Source organism: Aythya fuligula, chromosome 9 (assembly GCF_009819795.1).
Source record: "Aythya fuligula isolate bAytFul2 chromosome 9, bAytFul2.pri, whole genome shotgun sequence".
NCBI lineage: Eukaryota > Metazoa > Chordata > Aves > Anseriformes > Anatidae > Aythya > Aythya fuligula.
The window spans coordinates 12,561,085-12,586,107 of NC_045567.1; the positions used below are offsets into that span (position 1 = coordinate 12,561,085).

Sequence of the window (25,023 nt, forward strand, 5' to 3'; positions counted from 1 at the left end):
TCAGACAGAAACTGCCCCGGGCACAATCCTACGGATGTGTGTGTAAGACTTCCTGAGGGTAACGCTCCCGTGATGAGACACCCCCCGAGGCAGGACACACTCTTCAGTCAGCTTCTGAGTTTCAGGGTCCCAGCACAGCACTGTCGCAATAACTTCGTTCTTTTCATCTCGGCCCCCAGTGATAAACAGCTTGTTGTTGCAAGGAGAAATCCCACAACTGGCTCTCTCATGGGTGAACTGAGTCACGAGGCACCACGTATCTTCCTGGGGGCTGTACGAGTAGAGTGCTTTCATCGCCCCACCTGGAGAGGAAATGGATATCAGTTTGCACCAGCCATTCTTGTGAGAGATTTTAGCTAAACAGCCCACTTCTGCGAGGCTCCATTCCTGACATTTGTAAGAATGATTTACAGCCCAAAGCTAAGAAAAAACAAGGTCACAGGATACTTTATTGTTTTGACAGCCCGATTCACAGAAGGTCACTTATTGTTCACAAGGCTGTGGAATTTAAGGCCAGGACATGCAGCAGGACCACAGTGCACCCAGCAATGGACCTTTGTCATATCTGCTGTTTCAGCTAAGGACATGACTTTAGAAAAATACAAACTTGTCTAAAAGAGCTCAGATCATGAGGGACTGTGTGTGGTAAGCTGTCATGATTAGAAATGGATATGTGATTTCTGCACTGACTCCTCTAAAGGCAGTGTCCACCTTCCCATTAAACTACCTTCAGCCTGAATCTGGCTGTTTTCAGAAGCCCCTTCCTCTTTTTAGGGGTTTGTTAAACTAAGCTTGTACACTTCTTATGGGTAAGCTAAACAGAGAGTGACCTTCATTTTCTCCATGTTTTCCAGTCATTCTTGAAACGTTTTGTACCCCTTTCCCGATTTTACCAGGTCCTTTTCTTTTGAAAAAAAAAAAAAAGTCAATGCTTCAGTACCCAAGAAAAGCTCTGGAAATTTATTTCCTCCTGAGAGTACTAACAGCTGAATGGTTCCTATTCTGAAATTTGCACAGACTGGGTGTGTTTTCTACTTCACCTGTATTGAGTAGGGCCAAGGAAACCTAGAAGCCATGGTCTTATTGATGAGTTATTGATGCTACGAAGCCTGGGATCCTACCTGTTGCCAAAGTAAGCATTTATCTGTTGTATTGTACTAAAAGTTGCTTTGGACAATACTAGTCCAGTACTGGAGGGATGGTCCAGCCACTGTGACACACATGCACACTATAGATCTGCCTTCAGCACACCACTTACTATTTGGTGATTCTCCTTCTCTATGCCAGCACTCAGCACCGTATTGATGACACTGTACGAGACAAAATTTCTGCACCAAGGCTGAGAGAGGGGAAGGGAGTTTTTCAGGGCTCAGGTTTTTGAAACAAATGGTCCTCATCCTTTTGGCAGGCATCATCTGGAGATGTGCACAGGCTCCTTCCTCCCTCCACAGTACAGCTCACCACTGTAATCCTGTCTTTGCTTCCAGTTCTGGTAGTTGACAGAGTTAGCCCCGGCCATGATCTAGTGAAGAGGTGGGCATCAGTGGCTTTGCTCCCAATAAGTGCTCCTAGTACTCATTTCCCTGCATAAATCCCATGTGCATTGGGCTGTGTAATGCTCCTGGGGAGGAGAGGGAGACACAACACAGCCACAAGCTCATGCCCTTGCCTCTACACACCCACCTTTGGACGGCTTTAAGTTCTCTCTGAGCAATCTCCAGCTTTCCAAGATAGCTACCACGCTGTCAGGGGGTTTGACTTGGTGACTCCTCACTACTGTTTGTAAATGTACCAGATTCCCATCCTCGGTAGGCTTAGTGGGAGGTCATCTGACCGTTTGATTACACTCCATAGGGTTTGTGGGTAAAGCCAACACGCAGAAACAAGCCCTGGTGTGTCCGGACAAGACAGAACATTAATGCTCCACCTACCCACAACATAAATGTGATCACGGAAACTCGCAGCATTGATGCATTTGGCTTCTACTGGCATGGGAGCTTTCAGGCTCCACGTGTTGTTTGCAGGGTCGTAGCACTGAGTCTTGTCCGTCGCCAGCTTCCCGTTGGGTCCTCCCCCGATCACATAGAGCTTCTTCTTGTAGCTCGCTGCTGCAAAGGAGCTTACATTGACCATGAGGGGAGCAGCCTGTGTGACCATAACAAATGATTAGTGGCTGTTTTGATTTCGGGTTGTGAAACTGACACCTATAGGGTGACAGCCTGCTGAATATTAAGTCACACATCCTTTTTAAGGTGATCAGTAGGGTAATGAGAATAACATATATTTAAGAATAAGGGAGAAGTATTTTTTTTTAAGACCATAAATCCCTTAATAAAAATATGCTGAGTTCAAAAGCTGTTATTAAAATTATATTGTCAGCAATTCAAAAGCTAGGAAATGTCAGAATTGCCCCAGATCTCTTTACATACTTCTGTACATCAAAAACAAACAAAAAGAAAACCCAAGAAAGTTTTTCATAGTGATCTTTGGTCTTTCTGCTTGAAGCTGCAATTGTTAGATTTCTCTGCAGTGCTTTGCATCATCTGAAAACTAGGATTTATCTTCTTTTATGATGCCTAATCTCACTAATTTCATGGATTATTGGCTGTCTAATACTCTGAGCATGTGAAGTAGTTAGAACTATTTTTTCTCCATCCTGTTTACCTTGAAACCTGCACTTTCAACACAAATGTGCAACCCATGGCATATATAATGCACAGGTTGATATATCACTTTTGTATCTTATATATCAGAGGGATAGTTTGGAACCTGTACTCTGGTTCATACATACTGTGTTCTTGCTTGGTGCTTGAAAAGCCAACTAAGAAAAGGAAAGTTAGGCATTAGATGTCTCACAATTTGTCAGGTAATCCTGTGATTTCTGGTTCCAGAAGGATGTCCATTTCTAGAGAGAAAATGGTTAGGGTGCTCACCAACCAGAAGTGTTTTAAAAGAACTATACTAGGTCTGTCTTCTTCAGTTTTATTTTTCGGTACCTTAAAGTTTTCTGATTCAGATGTTCCTAGTAAGTCAGAAGTTGTATGATGCAGTCTCTTACCTCTGACCAGCAGTTATGAAATGGATCGTATGCCTCCATGCTGTTGATTCTCTGCAGGCCATCAAACCCTCCAATGGCATACACTTTGCCACCCAACACAGCCATTTTGTGCCTCCACCGCCCAATATTCAGATACTCAATCTGTATCCATTTGTTGATGGAGGCGTTGTATTTCCAGACATCATGCTGTGTTTCTTTGCCACCTGCAGTGTACATGACACCATGACACATGTAAATATGATACCGTAGCTTGTATTTCCTCAAAATCTTCAGTATGTTTAAATTTTAATAAGGCTTGCTCATAAAGAAGTCATTGGTCCTTACTGTTAGCTTCTTAAGTTTCCTACACCACTGGCCTGGCCCTGTTACACAAGGAGAAAATTTCTTCATTTATAGTTTATTTGCTAGTGAAGGAAACTGAACAATTTCTGCAGCAAATATTCAGGAAATAGAAATCACTGTTCCTCACTTCCGTGCACCACAACCTTTTCTTTGCCACTTTGGCACTTCCATTTTAACACCGAGTGCAATGCCAACCGCACAGGGCATGGTAATATGCAGGAGATCTTTGTGCACTGCAGGGGCTCTGCAGGATGCCGAGAGCTGGCAAATAAGCAAACGTGCTTTAAATGAGATAGTGGCGACTGCTGCAGTCAGAAGTGCCAAATCCCTTGAAGGCAGGCCTGCTCTGGGGAATTGCCAGTTTGTGCAGGGCAGATCTACCCAGCCAGGCTAGTGCTTTATACGGTAAATGGAGAAGACCTGCCTGAACCCCCAGTCCATAGTAGTCCTGCATGAGTGTTAGAAGTTTCCCTAGTCAGCCTTGGGGCCATATGTCCGGGATCCCATTTTCATACCTCTCCTTCTGGTCTCTTTCTCTGCTGACATGGATTAATTTAATACTTGAAGATCAGAATTGGACCCTGTAAATTCATCCTAAAGCTGGCTTGCAAGTAAATCTTTCTCATTCTAAAGCAGAGAGTAATGTTTTAACCAGTTCTTTTGGTTACATATCATTTTAGATGTAATTGGAATACAAACAGAACTAGTTAAGCCCAAAACCCCATGAACAGATGAGTAGCTTGCTCTGTCATCAGATTAAATATTCGCTTCACTGATGAATATACTGAAAAGAGATTTCATATTCCATTGAGAAAGTGTCTGCCTTCATTGGTATTCTGTACAGCAGCCAGATCACTGCAAAGTGATGGGCTCATCTCGGGGCCAAATAGCAGATTGAATAGGAGATAATTAGCATGCTAGAAAGAGGCCGTTTGTAATGCTTTTGTCTAAGTATTTTTCACATGTATGTGTCGAATTTTATTTGCACTCAAATAGCTCAAGTGGCTGAAGGGCCTGAATGCAGCATTCATGCGTACAATAGGGCTGAGAGGCTGCAGGTGTTCCCCTTACCCCCCCTGAAATCCTCCATTTCCATGAGTTTGTGCTTCCCTGCACAGGCTGAAAGCTCTGGCAGGAGCCTGAGCTGGACCAGGGGGACGAATTTGCTGTACATCAGGGAGCGGGAAGAGATTTTTGAGAGAACTGGAGATTTATTTTGTTTCTGTTCTTTCTCTAGACCACAGTTCTTTCTAAGTTCAGGAAAAAATGTAGCTACATTAGTGAAAGTAACAGAATGGTGAGGACAGTACCTGGCATTTTTAGTTACACTTGACATGTTTCTATCCATCTAGTCAAACCATTCAAACTGCTCAGGGAAATAGTGATCTAAAAGTAGTAATGCATTGTGCAGAGGACTTTCCTATTGTTCAGAAGCTAAAAGAGCAGGGAAGACTCCAAACAATATACAGAGGGAAATGAGCTTGTGGGAGGGGAGATCATGTTAGGAACGATGTAAGTCAAATTAGAAAAGAACCAAGCCACAGGAGCTAGAAGAAAGCAAGCAGAGTGGAAGGAGGCAGATGTTTAAAAGGGAACAAAGTGTGAATAATTTGGTTTAGCTGGAAGGATACTGCTGAGGACTTTGGCCCACCCTTTATTTGAATGGAAAGGCTGAAAAGCAGGTATAATAAAGAAAGAGGGAATGGAGGGAGAGAGGGAGGGAGTGAAAGACATGAGGCAATGCAGAGAAGGAGGACAGAGGACCTGTGAGACTGGCAACAGGAGGAAAGCCAGCTGATACTCACCGCAACGGGGGCTGTGTTAGCCTGGCCTGGAGGTAGCCTGGATAGAACATAAAGGAAAAGCGAAGAGTCACTGGAAAAGATGACAGGAATAGGAGAAAGCAAAAAGCCTGTGACCTTGAGAAAGAGGAACGGGTAAGAGATTAAAGGCAAATAGAAAAGAGACCTCAGCACTCAAGGGTGTGAAGGTGTGAGGGATGTTCCCTAGTCAGGGTGTTTGACTTAGGTTCCTCTCCAGAGCTAACCTTTAATACAGGGTCTGCCACCAAAGTAAGAAGAAACTCCCTGTGGCTGGCTGAAAGAAAAAAACTCCTTTATTCATAAGTAGGGAAGGAATAGTCTAATTCTTATCTGAGGATAAAAATTGAATAAACTTTAAATTGGAATGAAGTAATAAAAATCTGGATTCCCAAAAGAGAAAAAGCAATGGAAAGTATTTGAATGAAGGCAAATCATACTTAAACAAAGCATTCATACTTTAGCCCTCCCTCCTGTATTCACACATCCTTTCTACTTTCCTGTTTTAAGCAAGAATAGCATTTGGTGGATGATTGTGCAGGAAAAGGTTTCCTACCCATGGAGGCACTGTTCTGTATTATGTTCTGTAATGTGACAATAATTAAACGATTGCTATCTTTTTTTTTTTTTTTTTTTTCCTCTGGAAAGCAGATCAAGAACACCAAACTTGTTTTTGACAGACCATCAAAACGAGCTGTCAAACTGTAATGATTAACAAGCTTGAGTTTAACTTTTCTGATCATCAAAGTAAAAACTCCGTAGCTCCAAGATCAGCCTCTTACATGGAGCTCAACTGTAGCAGTGTGGGAAGGTAAACACACCTCCTGAAGCTCTCAGGATGAGGGCCTGTAAATGGACCCGTGCTGTGTGTCTGAACCACTGGGTTTCTAATAGTGCCTCTGGCAGGTGGGCTCTTCGAGAGTCCTGGACTGGACTGCTGAAGTGAAGCTGCAAAAGTGCTCCCAAAAGTGCAGTTTTCAGGTAGCAGCCAAGCAGTGGTGACAGTTCTCTGCAAATTCTGGACTTATCCTTGCGGAGTGAGTTAGATTCTGGCAGATTATTTCTATGCCTGCAGAGTGGCTAGTGGACTTCTTATAAGAAGATGCTGGAGCAAGCATTCTTCATTTGATGTCTGGTAAACAGGTTTCTGGGGACCTTTCTGTGGCCATGGTCACTGGGTGTTTAGGGTGCTGCACACAAGTAGACCTGCATATGGATGAGTATTGTTTGAAAAGGAATCCTGTGCTAAAACTCTTGCCAGGGTCAGGCAGTGTCCTCGTCCAGCCTGCTGAAAGCCAAAGTGTTAGCAATACCTGCAGTGCTTAATTCTTCTAAAGCAGCCTCAAGCATGCTCTCAATAAAAGCTGGAACTGATTGTGAGAACCGTGTGCGCCCCCCATCCACTCCCCAGGTCTTGTTCCTTACCCGATATGTAGACTTCATTTTTTAGCGTAATGCATGCAAACTCCACCCATTTTTTATTCTCATTGTCCGTCTCCTGCTCTGTGATTGGTAATTTGGCTACTTCCAGGCGGCTTCGCCTCAAGGGATCCAGGCAAGTCACTTCTGCTACAAATTTCTCATCTTTAGTACAGCCCCCTATGATCATAAACACCTCAGACTGGAACTCGTGCATCCTGGGCTTGGTTCTCTCTGTAATAATCTAAATGCAAGCAAAAATGCAAGTAAGACAAAGTGAGTACACAGGGCACTTACACCTACAATTACAGAAAGATCTGCTTACCTATTTTTCGATTACCTATTTTGCAAATCCTAACTGGCTTACAATCAGCCGAACCAGTTATCAAATGGTCTATGAGCTGAAAGCCTAGAAAACATCCCAGAAGCATTGCAATAGAGGTTGCTTTCAGGATTTCTCCAGCACTAGACTTGGTCATTTCTGATTACCTGCAAGGCTCCTTTCAGATCCCAGCACCCTCCTGGGAGCTCCCAGTGTGGCACCGAGAACCATTACAGTGAGAGCAGGAGTGACAAGGCTGCATGTGAGTAGCTGATGAGGAGGGGTTTCCTTGGGGCTGGCAGAGTGAGGACAAGGTAGAAGGAGGGCCACAGGGTTTGTGCCTGCCTTGGGGAGCCTGGAGAGAGCAAGACTGCTGGGAGTGCTAGCAATTAAACTAGAAATGTTAGAAATTAAACACTCATTATTTGTCCTGAAGACATACGTTAAAGTGTCAAAGCAGTAGTAATTCTCTAATGTATTTAAAAAAAAAATGTTTCTTTGTTTATAAGCTTTAATTGTAAGCCAAAACATGAAGATTTACGTAAAACCAGCACCAGATTCTGAAACGTGGTTAGTTGTAATTTACTGCCTGTTGGCTCACTCCATCAAACTAGATCTTTGTTTCAGAGACCCTGGAAAAAGTCACCTCCCAGGTAGATGTTCACCAGGAGCAAAGAATGCAGGGGGTGCTTGGAAACTTCTGCTCTGCTTGGAGGAAATACTTGCAGGCAAGTGCAGATGAGTGTGTTACTGTGTCCCAAGGTATGCCAGCTCTGTGCTTGCTGAAGGACAGAAGGAATAATTGCCTTCATCCCCCTCAGTAATTCATAATGGAAGAAATGTGGTCTCAAAGGCAAGGGGAACACATAAAGCTGTTCCTCTGCTTCTGCCATGTAACGGGGCATCTGCCAACCTGCAGACCCTCGAAGTGTGCTGGGAGAGCACGGCTGGTGAGAATCAAGTTGCAATTGTTCCCTTCTGCGTGCCCCAGAGAAGCAGACCATGAACCCCAGGTTAAACACTGTGGCAAAAAGCAGCATTCTTACAGTTTTAAACTACTTGTAATATGTTTCTATAAAATGGGATAATGTATCTATATTTACAAAGATTATTTACACAGACATAGACCTTTTATTCTCCCTATGCTTAACAAACCATTAGGCAAGTTTTTTTAGACATCTCAGACCTTTCTGGCTTTCATAATTCTCTTTTTAAGCCATCTGTCACCATTTCCAGGCGTTAGCCTCAGGCAGGATAGCTGGCAGGACTGCCTCTTACCACGGCTGCCCCTTTGAAGGTGAGTGTAATGAGTGTTCAGCCCTGAGCAACACTTCTTTTATCTGTCCCGCACCGACCTGAGGCACCGCTGGCACTGAAGAGCAGGCCCCAGTCTGTGGGCGCGTGGGGCAATGCCTCCTCGGGGAGTTCCCACCAGGCCAGCCGGCCTTCCCCTGCGTGGCTGGGAACCGTCTAACCCAGCCACCAGCACCCAGCTCACCCTTGGCCTTCTTCCCCTCCAGTGGCTCACACCCACTGCTATCGATGGATCCACAACACCTTCCCTGAGGCCTCCTACCTTCTTCTGGCTCTCTGACTGGGGAGGCACACACATTTCCTCACACTCTCACATGCCTTTGCTCCGGTTATGAAATCCAACCTCTGGTTGCTCTCCCCTCTACCCCACATTTTGGTCCAGGAGATATGACTGATACCTAACTTTCCAGAGAGGATGGGCAGTTGAGGAACTGGAGATTTACCACAGCCTCACTTGAGCAGGCAGGACAGAACTCAACTGGATGTCAGGATGAGCCTGTCTCTCTGAATGTGGAGAGCTGTGAAGTGAGGAAGATGGACACATCTCTCCTCTGGGGAGAGACCATCCTCCTCCCCTCCTTCTGAAAGGTTTCTGCCCATGTGTAATAGATGGAGGTGTTCTATACTCAGATGTGAAAGGGTCATTGCAACTTGTGACAGAGTTTAGTGTGGAAATTATTTTTCCTTTCTTGGGATTGAAATATTAGCTAAGGTGGTGAGGTGTGAGGAGCAGCATAATTTGCTTTGCGTTTTCACTAGGGAAGTCATCTGGGTTTTTTGTTCAGCTCCTCAAGTCTGTATGAAGGTTTGAGCCCAGATGTTCACAAACAGGAAACTGTATGCTTTGATATTAAAACAGGCTACCAAAAGCTTCCATGCTTTCTAAATCGTCAGGATAACTGGTGAGGCCAACCTTGACTTCTCAGTAGTACCAATTAGTGAAAGGTCAGTGTGAATACCTTTTTTTCTGCTGCATAGTAGTGCTTCCTTCCCATGGGATTTTTGAGCAGAAGCATGAGGCATTTCAAAGGAGCAGCAAATACCTTCCTTTTTACTCACCTCATTGCCTGACAGATGGTACATTCTTGCTTCCTGGAGCAAAGGAAAGACGTCTGGACACTGTCTAATGAGTTGATCAGCTTCAACAGTCTCAACAAAATACCAAGGGTCCAAAAGAGGCAGACGGACATTCTCCAGCACATAGGGCAAGAGAGGAAACCTTTCCGACTCCTTGTAACGTACCCAGCTCATTACGGTTTCAAACACCTGTGCTTCTTCTGTGACATAAAGGTCGTCACTCTTCAGTGTGCTGCAGAGGACATCGGCTGGGAGCTCCAGGAACTCCTCATAGTGCAGGACCTGGGTGAAATTCTGGATGATGTAGTTCTGCACTTGTTGTTTCAGGCTGCTCAGGGAGTGGGCATCAGCCAGCCTCAGGATGCCGACGCAGTTGTCTGGCTGAAGGGCTTCGGTGAGAAAACTGGCACAAGCATCTACCATGCGAAGGAACTGTGGACAGAAAAAGCATACGTAGCACAGAGCAGTTACTTGTACGGCTACAGCACAGGGGAGCTTAGCAGCTCTGCACCAACCATGCACAGTACAGCAAGGAGCTGGGAGAGACAAGAAACCAGTAATCCAAGGACAAGGTGTGTCCAAGAATCTGCAGTCTGAAATAAAATTTTCCTCTTCCTGCTGTTTTGGTTTTGTTTTTCCTCTGCATCCATATTGCTCCTTCTTGCTGGACACAGACAACCTGTGACAGTCATGAGTTCAAACTGTTTCACAAAAGTAAAAGTATTTCTACCATTCTTCCCTCCATGAGATCTGAAAGCAGTAACAACCATGGAGTTACAAAGCACAGATAAGATCCTCAGGGTTCAGATGTGCTTACCCTCCTTCATCTTGAATGACAGCTCAGATCAAACAGAAGAGACTCTGGTTTTGGAGTGCAGGTGGCTCCAAACACTGTCTGCATTGATCCTCCCACCATCCAAACTTTGAGTGTATCTGAGGCCTTGCAAGGGTGGTGGAAAATGAGTGCTGAGGTGTGCAAGGTTTGGACCAAAGCTTTGCCCTCCCCAGAGCCATGCTGTTCTGCTGGGGGATGTGGCAGCAAGAGATTCAACACCAGCAAATTTTTGAGTTGCTGGACAGCCAGGGATTTCTGGCTAAGGTGTGTTGTGGGGGAGACCTTTGGACATCTTAGTGATCTTTGTTTTCCTTCAAAAAACATAGATGTGCCTTCTTAACCAGAGTCGTCTTAATCAAAGAATTTCCCATGTTTGTGTTTTATAGGGCATCAAAACTATCGTCATTAATTTGCTTGGCACAACAGCCCCACCTGAGGATCCCAAATGTGCAGATCCTGGAGCATCAGTGGGGCGTTTGCCGTGAACTACAAAGTGAGCTGGGTTGCTGGTGATTATTCAGGAATTGGGAACCTGTTTTGTGTAGGAAGGTTATAAGTTTTTGTCCTGGGCTTTCCTTTGCCTCTGTGGTTTTGGATGTGGACAGGACATCAGTATTTTGTATTGGTTTTGGCAGTGAGCAGTGCAAATAGTAACATCCAGAAAGATGGGTCAGGACCATTGCTGTGCATTTCTGCCCATGCCTTTTGGGTCCTTTTTCCATCCAACGTCATCAAGCAGACCGTTTTAACTCATTCTGTCCCACGGGGGAAAGTTGCACAACAGTAATTCAAGGGGAAAGAGGAAGTGAAACAAAGGAAATGCACTTTTGAGCACTATTTAGATTTGTTTCAGTAATTAGGGTAGAATCTTCTAGACCCACAACGTTGTGTTGACACATTTAGACTGTTTACCAGAGCTGAGCGATCGCAGACGCTGGGCGCAGACTACCTGGTTCCTGTTTTACATTTAGATGTGGTCAAGAGTTTAGAGAAATGCAACTGACTGATGAACGAAGCTACGCATGGTCTCATAATATGTTGCTGCCATATGTGTTGAACACGCCAGCAGCACGCCACAGGACCGCAGCAGAGCTCGGCAGCCCCTCAGTGCTGGCTATGCTCACGTTGGCTGTTCTCTGGGCTAGCAAGAGGCCCGTGCTAAGAAACCACCAGTGCATTTCCCTGAGGACCTGGAAGGATTTTACCAACACCAGGCAGTTCACAGCCCTGAGGAAGGTTAAGCATTAGCTCTTTCAAAGTTGGCAGTAATGAGATGCAAGAACAAAAATAGGTGGGATTTGCCAAGGTCACCCGTGAAGTCATTCACGAGTCTGGGAACAGACCCTAGTGTGACGTTGACACCATATGGCCCAGCCATGGTACAGTGCTCTGATTACTGACACATGGCTTGTTCAGAGCAATACTCATCAGGTGACACCGGAGGTTTTCTCCCAGGCAGTGCTGGTGTAACAGCCACGTAGGCACCTCTGAGCGCCCCGGGTCACTGCACGTGCAGCCAGACGAATGAGGAACTGCGAGGCGTGGGTGTGAGAAACGGCCCCTGCCAGGAGCTTAGCCTGAGACCAGGAGTGTATCAAGTTAGGACTTCCCCCGGCTGCTGCACCTCACCTCCGTGCTGCTCTGTCTCCCCATGTAGAGACAAAACTCCCCCCAAAAGTCCCCCAAACGTTTGCTTTCCTTATGCTTCTGGCACTCAACATTTCCATCATTTTCTCCCGAGAGTATCCCTCCTCATGTGACCTGGGCATTTTAAAAGCCTCTTTGAAAGTTCTCTTCCCTGAGAACAGTTTTCCCAGTAATGGGGTCCTTCTTTTAATACCCTTTTGAATGCAGATTCTTACTTGCTGGAGACATCCCATATGCTTGCTTGATCTCCACTTGGCCTTCTCTCTGAATAATAAAACCTTGTGCTCCCAGTTTAAGTCCTTGCTTGTCCCAGTGTTGATCCAGCCCTTCTAGTGTAAGCAGTGCCAGTAGCCCTGCCCCTGCTCTGACCCCCAGAAAGGCAGGGGAGTGGTGGCTGAAAGCCCACGTTCATAATCCTGCTGTGTGCAGCATGCTCTGGGGTCAGCTCCTGCACCCTGCAGCTGCTCTGTCCCCGCACACCCTGTCTCGTCACTGACACCTGCATCCCCCAGGGGCCCAGGGCAGGGAGCAAAGGGACACGGTGACCCTTGCAGGGCAGCTCTCTGGGGACTGGCAGCCTTCTGAGCCCTTTCTCCCGTGAGCCAGCACTGCCGAGGAGCCCTTCACTGGCAAAGCAGGCCTTCTGGTCTGGTGCTGTGCAGCAGCTCAGTGTAACTACCACAGCCCAGCCACAACCACCCTCGCTGTTCACTGCTACGTGGCTACAAGGAGCTCCTCAGATAACTGCCAAGGAGGAGCAGGAGCCTACTTTCTTCCCACAACCTCTTCGTTTCCAGCAATGCAGCTCAGGTGCCCGCCTCACACACGCCATGCTGAGGCAGCGGGGTAGGAGACAGGCGCCAGGGGCCATGAGGAAGGGAGGCAGGTGTGAGGGTTGTTGTGAAATTTCATCAGATCTAACAGCCCAGAGAAGCAGCTGAGATGCTGGCACTGAAGGTGAGCAGGTGAGCTGTGCTGCTTGCTGCTCTGCACGGCAGCGGGCACTGCATGGGGCTGAGGTGGTACCAGCCAGGGCAGATGCGGTGGCAGGACAGACACAGCAGAGGAGGCGGCTGCCAATGTGAGTTCACACATTGCAACTGTGCTCTAGGTGGAAACATTCCTCGGGGTCACTTCAGGGTGAGGCTTAGCTGTTCGGCTGCTCCCTGCTCAAAACCCTTCACCTCTTTACCCCAGAAGGCAATGTGTGTGCACAGAGCACACTGACAGCGTGGCCTCCTGCCCTCCGCACAGCCTGCCACCTCTCCCTGCTGTCAGTTTTGGCTGCGTCTGGCTAAAAGTTATTAGAAGGGCCTAAGAGAAGGCATAATTATGTAAAACTATTTCCTGTAGGAAACCAGGCAAATATAGTTTCTAGAGAAAAGTGGAGTGTCTCTATTGGAACCTCGAGAGCTGGGCAAGTTACTCCTTTTCTGGTTCTCGGTCAAGTCACGGAGATCGAAGAGAAGCACTGCCAAAAACTGTTACTAGTTGGGTAAAAAAGTTCTGTTTGGAAATCAGTTTTGTCACATCATTAAGTGGAAAGGAAATAAATCTCTCTCTTCCCCAGTTACAATAAATTGAAGCATTAATCTTTTGAGCTGCTAATATATTGAAACAAAACATTTGACTCTTTTTTTTTTTTTTTTCTTCAGCATAAATCGGAGAAGCAAACTGGCAAATGCTCATAGTTACTAAATCTTTTTTACACAAAACACATTTTCAGCCAAAAACCTCACCCTTCTTTAATGTGAGGCTTTGAGGCCTTATAAATCACAGTATCCAAGACAGTTGCATTAAGGCTTGGAATCACTGCTTTCAGTAAAACATTCCTAGTTTTCCAGGTTTTTGTAGTTTGCTTTTCTTCCTCATGGCACTCATGATTTTACCATTACTATTACACTGGTTAATAGTTTTCTTAAAGCACCAGCTCTGGCAATCAAATTTAGTCATAATTTTCAAGAAAAATAGGGTAAAGAGAAGAAAAAACGTAAGTGTATGCTCTCAATAGTTACAGGGAAAAAAGAAAAAGAAAAAGAAAAAGAAAAAGAAAAAGAAAAAGAAAAAGAAAAAGAAAAAGAAAAAGAAAAAGAAAAAGAAAAAGAAAAAGAAAAAGGAAAAGGAAAAGGAAAAAGAAAAGGAAAAAGAAAAGGAAAAAGAAAAGGAAAAAGAAAAGGAAAAAGAAAAAGAAAAGGAAAAAGAAGAGCCTGAGGAATGATCCTAAGGAAAAAAGGTTCAGAAAAATAAATAAATACATACATACATAAATAAATGAACAATAAAAAACTTAGGAAAGTGTCCTGAAAATGAGCCAAAAACAATCTCTGAGTGCTGCCAGTTTGCAGTATTGGTCTGCTGCTGAAAACTTCAACAAGCTACTGTACTCCTGCCCCAGGCACCATTAAAGCTGCACCACCTTTTCCTTGCTACCTTAGGGAGCACCTTGAGATAACTTGCCCTTCTCTCCCCACACCAAGCGCCACAGGTCATTTACCCCAAAGGCCACAGGCTCATCTCGGAGTAATATGTGCCATGTGTGTAAGATTCAAGAATCCTAAGTGCATAATGAACCCTGGTGACTATGGAGTCGGGTGTTCTGACCTTCCTGGAGGCACAGACCGGACACGCATACACACATTGGCACTTGGCAGGTTATGCTGGTTGCAATGGGTTAGCAATTTGCAGCTTGGTACCATGGACTGCAATTTGCTAGACCTCACAGGTGATTTACAGGACACGTGAATTCCTCGTGGATCAAAGGCTGAGTGAGGCTGTGCAAGTCTGACTTCCCACCAGTCCCCAGCCAGGATTAAAACCCTTTACATCACGAGTCCTACAAAGGAGGATGCTGATGTTATCTGGTGAGCCTAGGCGATGGAGAGGGATGAAGCTGGCTTCCTGCTCCACTGACTTGGCTGGGCTGGGCAGCAACCAGCCTTTGTGGGGCCCTGCAGAGCTGCAGCCCTGGCCTGCTGCATGGCGAGCACCCACGGGGGCAGCTCCCGCAGGCAGAGCCCAGCCGGCTGCCTGTTTGTGCACCCCAGACCAAGGATGGGACAGCCAATTTTTACCCCAGTGTAGGTGCCTATGAAGGCAAAAGCCCCTGGAAGGCATGAAATCGGAGAAGCATGCAGTGTTGTAACTGGGTATGGCATGGTGTTGCCAGAGTGACAGGACTGGAATAGTGCATTGGGATTATCTGTACCTGAAAGAGGCTGGCGGCTTCCAAAACTTTCTGTACATTTTGCTTTGTGATGAGCATTTTGCTGGTGTAGGTATAGTCCAAGAGTATATTCATGGTTTCTGCATCAACTCCTTTGAGTATAATCTTCTCTTCGTATTTCTCTCTTAAATCATTACAGAACATGGCCCTGGAAAGAAAGACATTTGTCTTTTACTGCAGCCCAGACAGGATGAGGCATTCTGAAAACATTTGATTAGATAGATTTCAAAACAAAATACTCTGATTGCTTCATATTCTATGCAATTAGCCCTATAGCAAAGTAATAAGGAAAATCCTTTTGTTGTCTTCATATCTTTTTACTCATTTGATAAGGTGCACACAAATTGTTGATACCCCAGAGCTGGACTTTGCAGCAGACCTGGAGCTCCGTGGCAGCAAAAGGCAGCCCTGGGAAGTGCTCTGTATCTGGGCTGATGCTGCACAGCGGATGTGCCCACACCGATGTCTCATCTACTGGACTCTTACAGATGCCCTCACATTTCTAGTACAGGCACAGTTCATTAAGCCCAAGCCTCCAAGCCACTGGCATTCTCCATACTTCATTAACCCGTAGCACGTGTATTTTATAACCCTGGCAAGGTCAACACCCCGGGGCTTCAGAGATGCAAACTGCTGCTCAGACTGAAGCCTGAGGTCCAGGCCAGATCTGTGTGTCTGACAGCCTCACCTCTCAGCTTCCAGACTTATCTCTGACCCCATTAATACCAGGGATAGGCCAGGAGGGAATGACTTAGTGATTTGCTTCTAATTAAGAGGCTGACTTTTTCCTCTGCTAAATTTTGGGAGCTTCTGGTAGGACTGCAGAGTCAGTACCTCTGGCCCAGAGGAGCGTCTAGATAACCGTGAATAGGAACCAGTGTTAGCCTGAAAGCCCAGTGTTTTCATGCATAGTGGTAACACCTCTCCTTCGATGGCTAATGCTGAATTGGAAAGGCAACAGACACATACAAGTTTGACACTAGTCAGATTTTTCATGCGAGATATAATAAGAAGATTCTCTAAGAGCTATTTAAATCCTCCTTGCCTTGTGGAAGATGCAAGGCAAACACAACTTCATCTGCATTTTCAATCCATAGTTCTAAGTGTTTCTTGCAATGCTTTTGATTTTATTTACCAGGTCGATCAGTCCAGTCTTGCTCACTGCATTCAGGGTGAGATTTCACATCACTTGGAACCTGGCTCAACAGATGAGAAGCACATGAGCCCTCTTGTATCTGCACTGGGGAAACCAGGCAGAGCTGAAGTGTAATTAGTGGTCTTTGCACTGCATGCCCTTCTTTGTTAGTCACATAAAATGTTGACAGGACACTGCAACCCGGGAGATGTCTGGAGGTCAAAGGTCTTCTTGGAAAAGTGGTCCCGGGTTTACAGCAAGCGAGCTGTCTGACTGACACATCTTACAGGAGCCCAAATGTTAACAGGTTTTCTTGCAAAGCAGTTAGGCAGGTGATTGGCAAATGGATGGAAGGTATCAACTGCTCTGCTCTAATTGCTCCCCACCCCTCGTCTCAGAAGAGATCTTATAGCAAGAGAAATACTGGTGTATAAGGCTGCATTTTGGTAAAGAGACCTATCTTTTGAGCAGAATAGTTGGGGAGAGAAGTTAGTTGCAAAAGGTGTTCAGCCAAAAGTCTCATTTTCCTTTCACTCATCTCAGCTCACAAGAGATTTTTGGGGCACTGCCTCCAATCCATGGCCGGTTGCTGTTACCCCTGAAGTCTGTGTGTTTGAAAAGCACGAAAACAAAATGCTCCTTAACCTCAGTGGGCGCAAGAGTGGGCTCCTCTTCAGCTTGTCCCACTTGTGGTGGTGTTGAGTGTTGTGTGTAAGTCAGGGGCATGGAGGCAGGTGGCTATTGGAAGACAAAAGCACTTGGTGCCCACTTCACCAGGGGAATGGGATTTCAGTGTGGAAAGGGAGCTTTGTACAAAACTGCTCCTTCAATTGCTCGGAGCTGACAGGCACCAGAAACTTTGTCTGAACAAGAAATGGGCTGTCAGAGGGTGCAGGTGCTGCCTGCTCTTGTTCCTTTTATCTCTTAAACTGGTGGCTCCCATCTTGTATTGAATCTTCTCTGTCAGGGAGGGAAGGCAAAGCTTTCACTTCTGTTCCCCAAAGCGGGAGTGCTTGGTAGCTGTCAGCTGGGGATAGCCATCAGTACTGCCTGCGAGCACCTTCACCCTGTGAGCTGACGGGGGGAAAGACCCTGACACCATGCTTCTGGGGACAAACGTGCTGCCTCTGGTCTTCTTGGTTTGCCTGTGCTTACCCGGAGAGGTTTGTCATTATTTTCTCCAAGGCTCTAAACCCTTCAGATGTGGCTACCAATTTTGTCTGTTTCCGTGGTTCCCGTTCCCTGTGTAATTCTAAGCTAGGCCTTTGAACCAATGTTTATTTTAAGAAAGGCATATCTGAAGTGAGGAGCTCAGGGCCAAATTTAGATGCCTAAAAATGGGTAAACTAACAAAAAAAAAAAAAAAAAAAAAAAAAAACAGGGAGAAAGGGAGAAATCTCAATGAAATAAATTAAGGGTTACAGTTCGTGAAGCGCATTTTAAGCATCCACCCATGCTGGAATGCTTGCGCTTGGAATTATGAATCTGACTTTAAACAACTGTGCTGGAGGTTGAGGATGCTCTGGAAAATATTGCTCCAGCCTCTCCTAGCCCTGTTCTCCCACTGCCTTGGGTGATGCAGGAGGGAAGAGCACCTACTCCACCGTGGCCAGCTGGGGCTGCTCTTCTCTGCTTTGGTACCTTCGCACGGGAGAAGTGAGAGAGTTAATTCTTTTATGTTCACAGATGCAGGATATGTCAGAAATACTAGCCTACCTGCTCTCAAGAAGTGCTGAAGGAAGAAGTAGAAGTTGTTAACTTTGTTTAACTGTGCTTATATCAGCTGCTATGCATTGCTTACGTTACGGCACCCAACGGTCAGGAAGGGGGTTGTGTAATACACTGCTGCAGGGGACAGCCCATGGCAAACAGGGTCCCTTTGTTTTGCTCCTGTGCATGGTTCTTACAGGCCCTATAATTGCATGGTAAGGGCTCACAGGAATGGTGTGGTTCAAGAGTTTCTTTCTTTCAGCCCATGCAGCTCCCGGTGAATGATGGCACAATGAACAAGCCGCTTTGTGAGGCGCAGAACCACTGAAGTTCAGTCCCCTACAGACTTCTGTCCTCCTTTCCCCCTCCATAGGAACCTCAGCTTCCCCTCCTCAAGTCCTCCATTCTCTCTCATTACTCTGCTCGCAGGCATTTCGCTACCCCATATCTGACTGAGCAAACGCAGCGTGTGCCTTGGTTACTTCCAAGCACCCAAGTGGTGGCTGGCCCAGATGCAGTGCTGGTTGCACAGCTGAGCACCACGGGGGCCCAGCCCCAGCATCCCACCTCACCTCACTGCTGATTTCCATCAGACGTGGGGGAAATTCACAGTTTTAAGATTTCTGCCCCTTTGCCAAGTTTGGTCAAAAGTTACCCGAAGACTTATGACAAAAGGCACTGACAGACAGGCAGACAACATGCTATAAGGAGTCCTAGCTCCCCAGGAAGCCAGACCAAGCACTAACAACCAGGGGGGCAATCCCTGCACACATGTGCGAGTGCAATGAGATGGGATGGCCCATCCCATGGGCTGAATGCAAAGTTGACTGACAGTAGATAGCAGAAAACTGTCTTGGCTGTTTTTAACTGTTGAGGTCCCTTCTGATTGCAACACCTTTCCAAGAGACCTTTTTCCAATTGCCATTTTTCAAAGTAAAATTGTCATTCTTACTTTAAGCTGTGCATCTGCTGTCCTTCCTGCATACAGTGCTGGTAAGACATATGTGGGCATCTCTGCTTTTAGTTGCATATTTTCACATATATCCATAGTTTTCACACTATATCTGTAGTCCATCTGCAGAAATAACACCTATCACCATATATTCACAGACACCATCTCTGTTATGAGATGACAAAACCAGAACTGTTCTTCCAGGCGGTGCCAGCACAGCTTACTAAATCCATTAAAATTAGCTTTCTGCTCATGTCACAAGTGGTCACAGGTTCTTTTTTTGCATGTTTCCTCTGTAGCTCTTCAGTCATCTGACCACTTCAGCGGTAAAAAAAAAAAAAAAAAAAAATCCCAGCCATGCAAATGTGATTGTCTAAACGATAGTGGAAAATCTGTGTTAAAACTGATACCAAGTCCCTCTGTGTGTCTAAAATTTGTTCTTGCTTAGATATGCTGTAGTAGCGAAAGAATGCATAATTCAGGATGACCAGGAAAAGGAGGTGAAATGGTAAAATTGCTTTCAAGTTGATATTTTCCATTGCAGCTGATTTTCAGTAACACTAGGAAAAGTGAAAAATTCCAACTCTTTCTTCCTCAACGATTTTATGTGACATGTATTTTTCCCACAGAACGATATCACAGTATTACAACACCACGTCTATCACAGTGAAAATACAATCTGAACAAAAATTCCTCTTCGTTTGGGTCTCAAAAGGATAATATAAGGGGACTATGGTTCCAGATATTTGGTTAAAACACCATCTTCCACTTGTCTGCCAACCATTCATTTCTCTACATTCCTCAAGCAGACGTGTTGGGTGCTGGTACCAGAACCCCAGCAAATCCAGTTTCACACCTGCCTTTTTTAAGTCTTTAACTTTAAAAAGAGCCAAAAGGTATCAGGAACCACAAACTTGCTCAAAGCTGCAGAGCTTACTGCCCAGTTTACCCTCCTTGGAGATCTACAGTTCAAACGTAAGACACAAATTAAGTTTCTCGGTTTGGTTCTTAACATGCCTTACCTGAAATAATTGCTTGCTGCGGCCAGGACCACTCGGTGACAAGAGAATTCCCTGCTGTCCACACACAGAATGACGTCTGTGAGGGAGTTTTCAAGCCGAAGGTTCTCCAGGCCGTTCTGGAGCACCAGGGAGAGTCCTGTATCGTCAAACTTGACCTTTTCACCATTCGAGACTTCCACCAGGTCCCCCATTTTCGTAGCACACTCATTGTCCAAAGCGAGCGCGGGCTCCTCAGAGCTCTTCTCCAGCGTGTCGCCCATTTTCTGGCCAGCACCGGCGCATTCTGCTGGGGCTTCGATCTAAAAAGAGTCGCTGAGCTTCAGACGAGTCACACTGCAGAAGTTAGGCGGATTTCCTGTCCAGAGCTCTCCGCTTATCTGTAGCTGTCACACACACATAACAGGAAGCCTTGCACTTTCTCATCCTGTTAACACAAACAAAGACTTTTTTTTTTTCTTTCTTTCTTTGTGAATTTCAGGCGGTATCAACGTGTTTAGAAAGGACTTAAGATGCCTCTGCATGTGAGAAGATTACAAGTGACAGGGAGGGCCTGCTTCCCACCCTGAAACCAGCCCTTTGCTCTTATCCAGGCTGGCTGGTTGCAGCGATAGGTGCACCACATGGCTATCAGGTCACCTCTGGCAGCCTGGGCAGCTGAGGGGAAGAGGGTATTATTTGAAATTTATTTTTTCCAGGTATGTGGTAACTAATCATGGAGCTGTTTGTTTTATTTTGTTGTTGTTGTTGTTTTATTATATGGTCACATATTCAGATAAGCCTTCCAGGTGGCTGTTTCTGTCCATCATGACATGCTAGCTGACAAACATCAGATAACTTCTTTAAGGTAAAATCAGTGTAACTCTCTGCAGAACACGAAGCAGTATCAAAAAGCTCCCAGCTGAGGGTCTTCAGGCCATGCTGCCAGGCACAGTGATGTCTCTCGTGGGTCTGTGCAGCCAGTGCCATGCCACCAGTTCTGGGTAGCAGTGGAAGCTAAAGGGGAGAACCCAGGGAGCAGTGGATGTGCTCATCCCCATCGTCCCCGCTGCTAGAGGCAGCTGGAGTCACATCTGTATTGAACTCGCAGCCCCCAGGATGAAGGTGGGTGGTGGGGGGACCGCAGGGCAAGCACTTGGCTGTGGGGATGCCACAGGGGAGCGCCAGGGTTAACCCATGAGAACATGGCTCAAGTTTTCCCTTCAACATAAGACTGAATTGGATCAGACGTCACCTAACTAAGCTGACCCATAAACACAAGCTGACTGAAATAATAAGCCACACAGCCTATTGAAAGTAACAGGGTAAATCCCTTGGCAAGCTCGGGAAGCTCTCACACCAGAGGGTTAGAAAATCACCCCCGCAAAGAGGAATACAGGGCTAACCTCTAACCCTGCTAGCCTGAGTGCCAGCAGACCTTGCCTTTGTGATACTCACTTCTAGGAATCCTGGTTTGGCCTGTCCTCAGGTTTTAATTGTGTGTTTGGTTTCCTCTTTTGTCTTCCAGTTTGTATAGCTGAACTAACAGTGTTAGGGGGAGCTCAGCATAGAAGAGGGAGGTGAAAGCAGCAGTCAGAGAGGGCTGGATTCAGGCAGTTTTTGTGTGTGATCAAGAGGAAGGAAAGTGAGAAATCTCCTGCCAGCCTTACCCTATTTCCTTGTAATATGTTTTTCTTCATTTTGTGTAGTCAATGCATAGCTTTGGCATTTGTCTTTCCCAGCTGATGTAAATGTGTTCCTGCTGCCTTTCGTGCTAACTGCTGGTAATGAATGCATCCTTTTTTAAGCTACTCCCATCTTCCCTCCAAATACTGATCCGGGAATACAATAAGGCAGTGAACAAGGCCTCTGAGAAATAACAGGTGTGGTTTTGAAGTCACAATATTTTAACCCTGTCTTGGGTTAGGTTCTCATTGTTTATCATCATGACTTTTGACCTTAGGGAATTCATCTTATCAGGCCTTTCTCTGCGGGTGCGAAACTTCATATTTTCTTTATCAGTTTAAGTGAAAGCTGAGATTCAGCAGCAATCACTTGATTCCAGTTGCTGAAGCTTTAAACAAAGCATTAAAAGTTGCAAAAGTTACAGTAAGATTGTGTTAGGTGTGAGTACTGGGAACGGAAACCTTGCAGTAAATAGGTCGGTCGATAGCTGTGGTATTGTCAGCATGCTGCTCATTAACTGCACTGTGGAAAGGCTTCTTGGTTCTTTAAGCAAGTGTTGACTAGTACTAGCACTGATCACTATCTGCAGTCTGTCTCCTGTGTGTTGCCAACCAAGTGATCTATTTTTAACCCTTAAAATTCTGTTGTTGTTGGTTTTTCTGCCAAGCACCTCCCCTCCTTCCTTTTTCTGTTTGTTTTTATAGGGCTGCCTGGTGTTTACAGAATCCCTTGCTCAGGGATTAATCTGCAAACGTAGGAGCTTGTTTCAGTATTTGGACAAGAACCAGGGCAGCACTGAGGTGAAGTTGTGTTTTTGCAAGTAGAAGAGAACACATCATCCGGGAGCTGCTTGCCCGAGCCGTTCCATCACACAAGTCCGCAGCAGCAACATGTTATTTAGTCCTGGGGCAAATCCAGGTTGTTACTTCTTGGTAGCAGCTTCCAAAAACATGCTTCTTTTTGGCCTTTAGAAACTTGTTCTGGCTGCACTCCTACTATTTTCATTAAATAATTACCTGCTAGCTAAAAGAACCACCTAATGTGGTAAGAGCTGAAGGCTTGTCTGTTCTTGAGGTGTTTGTCTATTGTCTTTGGTTTACACATATTGAATTACCTGTGTTGATTCTATGCCAGCTTGAGAAAACTGGTTGGAATTACTGGCTAGATAACATACTCATGACTTCTTTTGCATAGTAAGTTTACAGAGCGATGTAACATCACAGATTACTGCTGGTGTGTATGTGTCTGGTTTTTGTACATGCTTCACCAGCTATATGCAGAGACTACTTTGTGTCCTGTGCTGATCTTCTTACCTTTGCATTCTCTGTTGCCCATTGATCATGCTTTTTGCTTAAATGTTGACCTGCAGCCAACACCAGGCAGAATTCAGCTGTCTGCTGAAAGCAGCATCTCATCGCTGTGGCATTTCAGTACTGTAAAGCTGGACTGTGCCAGGTGTATCTGCCTAGACTGGCCAGGAATCCTGGTTCCCATCTTGGAAAGTGAAAGACTCAGGGAGTCCCTGGGAAGAGGCATTTCTGTAAGGATCTACATGGGGCTATGATTAAAAAGAGAGACAGAAGTCACATCTGGGACACTCACCATGAATGAATCAACAACAAGGAGCTGAGACACTCTTAAAGCAAAGGCAGAAACAAAGAAGCAGCTTCCTGACAATTCTTGCTATGTGTTTTGCTTCTCACAGTCCCTGTACAGAGACTTGATGAACTTAGCAAGCCTGAGAGGGACCAAGAGGAAAGAGGCACATGCCTCAATGCCACCCAGCAACATATTGGCAGCTGCATCTTCAGATCTTAGCATACTTCCTAATCGATGTGGGAGGGAGCATTCTTTCGTCTGAGGTTGCCCGTTGAAAGATACGAGCCTCCAACATGAGCAGGAGAGGAGTCTTGGGAAGTTGGAGAGTCCTATCTGAAGTCCCAGCACTGTAATCACTTCCACTGTGCTGCCCAATAAATACCACAGAAAAAGCCTACAATGCACAGGACCCTTCTGGGCGCACAGAGCCATTGGGAATACTGACTGCTTAATGCAGAGGTGGTTCCTGTTTGTGGAAGCAGAGATGAGAACTGCACACATGCCAGGGTTCATCTAACCAGGCCCTATTTTCCAGCACAGTGCAAAGTAAGATCGCCCAGGCCTGAGATAATCTTATCAACCCTGGAAAGTTGCTGGATTCTTTGTTTGTATTTCCAATACATTGGGATAATGCTCACTACCTTAAAATAACATCCTTATTTTAGCTATTAGGAAATAAATGTGATTTTTTTTTAATATACATCCAAAATTTGTGGACCTAATTTTCTATAAACTGCAAGCTGGCATCTTTGTTTTGATCACAGTTGTCCTCCCTCTTCTGCACCAGCATCACCTTCCATTTCAAAACCCCCTCTTTGAGCCTTCTCATATCCCTGCCTCTGGGCATGTGCAGTTGCTCCAAGTTAGCACACCGTCCTTGTATTTTATGTCACCGGGATGTTTCTGCAAGAACTGCTGCCTCCATTTTTTGTTTTCCTAGGAACAGTGTGGTGGACAGGCATTGTGTTAAGGATGAGTGACACCAAACTGTGCTATCACCTTGTATAGAGGAGAGGTCCCAGTAGAGCCAAACAGAAAATGCCAGTTCATTTGGACTTACTACTCTGGTTGTTGTCCTAATCATATTGTTCCCCTTTGTGTTATTGGCTATAGAGGTCCTTAACCCTCATGTATAGATGGCCAGTAAAGCCTGAGAAATATTTTATCCCCTTCTCACGGGCTTTTGAGGGAGTGGTAGAGGAAGACTACTATTAAATAAAGTGCTTATTCTGTTTGAAGAAGCTGAACTGCGGTCTGGGGGTGCAGTATGGTCACTCCCAAAGCTGCAGGCGGAACAAGCTGAGACACCATTTAACACTGTATTTTAAGACCTTACAGCCCAAGATGAGATGCACCTAAATGAAACTGGAAGGACTGGAGACTAGGAATGAGGCTGAGGGTAAGACTCAAAAGAAATGCTGTAGGTGTGGGCTATGGGAGCTGATGAGTGCTGTTGCCAGCCTTCCCCATTCACAATAGTCTTTTCCTTCTCCATGGAAGAAGGATAGTCTTTCCTCAACACCTTAACACTACTACAGGTTTTTAATGAGAACAGGAAAGCCCTTCCTCTTTTCACTCTCAAGAATTTAGTCTTTGAAACAGAAAAGCAGCAATTATTTCCATTCCCTGTTTTATGCAAACAGGGAAAGAAATGTGATTCTTCTAGTTAGTTTCTCACTAAAAGAGAGGAAAATATCCCATTTGCTCTTAACTTAGTCCTGAATTGCTCTTGAAAAGATTTTGCCGGCATTACTCACAAAGAGGTTTTGTCATCAGCATTGAACTCCCTCCTGCTTTAGTTTATGTAAGTAACAAGATGCTTGGGTCACTTGTCTAATGCTGGCTGCTATGCTGCCCATTTGAATTTAAAAGCATCTTCTCTGTAG

General features: G+C 45.5%; 1 protein-coding gene across 1 annotated transcript; it reads right to left on the reverse strand.

The window, feature by feature from the left end:
- On the reverse strand, positions 1-20,136 carry KLHL6 (kelch like family member 6). Its single transcript, XM_032193463.1, has 7 exons — positions 19,877-20,136; positions 15,040-15,205; positions 9,335-9,784; positions 6,646-6,883; positions 3,059-3,261; positions 1,932-2,145; positions 1-302 (listed from the first exon to the last, which is right to left on the reverse strand). The coding sequence occupies exons 1-7, from the start codon at positions 20,134-20,136 to the stop codon at positions 1-3; spliced, it is 1,833 nt and encodes a 610-aa protein (XP_032049354.1).
- Positions 20,137-25,023: the final 4,887 nt, after the last annotated feature.

Bases quoted from the DNA above. Each gene is read 5' to 3' on its own strand.
- KLHL6 (XM_032193463.1), bottom strand. From the start codon at position 20,136: ATGGGCGACACGCTGGAGAAGAGCTCTGAGGAGCCCGCGCTCGCTTTG. The intron at 6,884-9,334 runs GTGAGTAAAAAG...GCTTGCATTTAG, and splicing joins ACCATCTGTCAGGCAATGAG to ATTATTACAGAGAGAACCAA. The intron at 3,262-6,645 runs GTAAGGAACAAG...TGTACACTGCAG, and splicing joins AAATGAAGTCTACATATCGG to GTGGCAAAGAAACACAGCAT.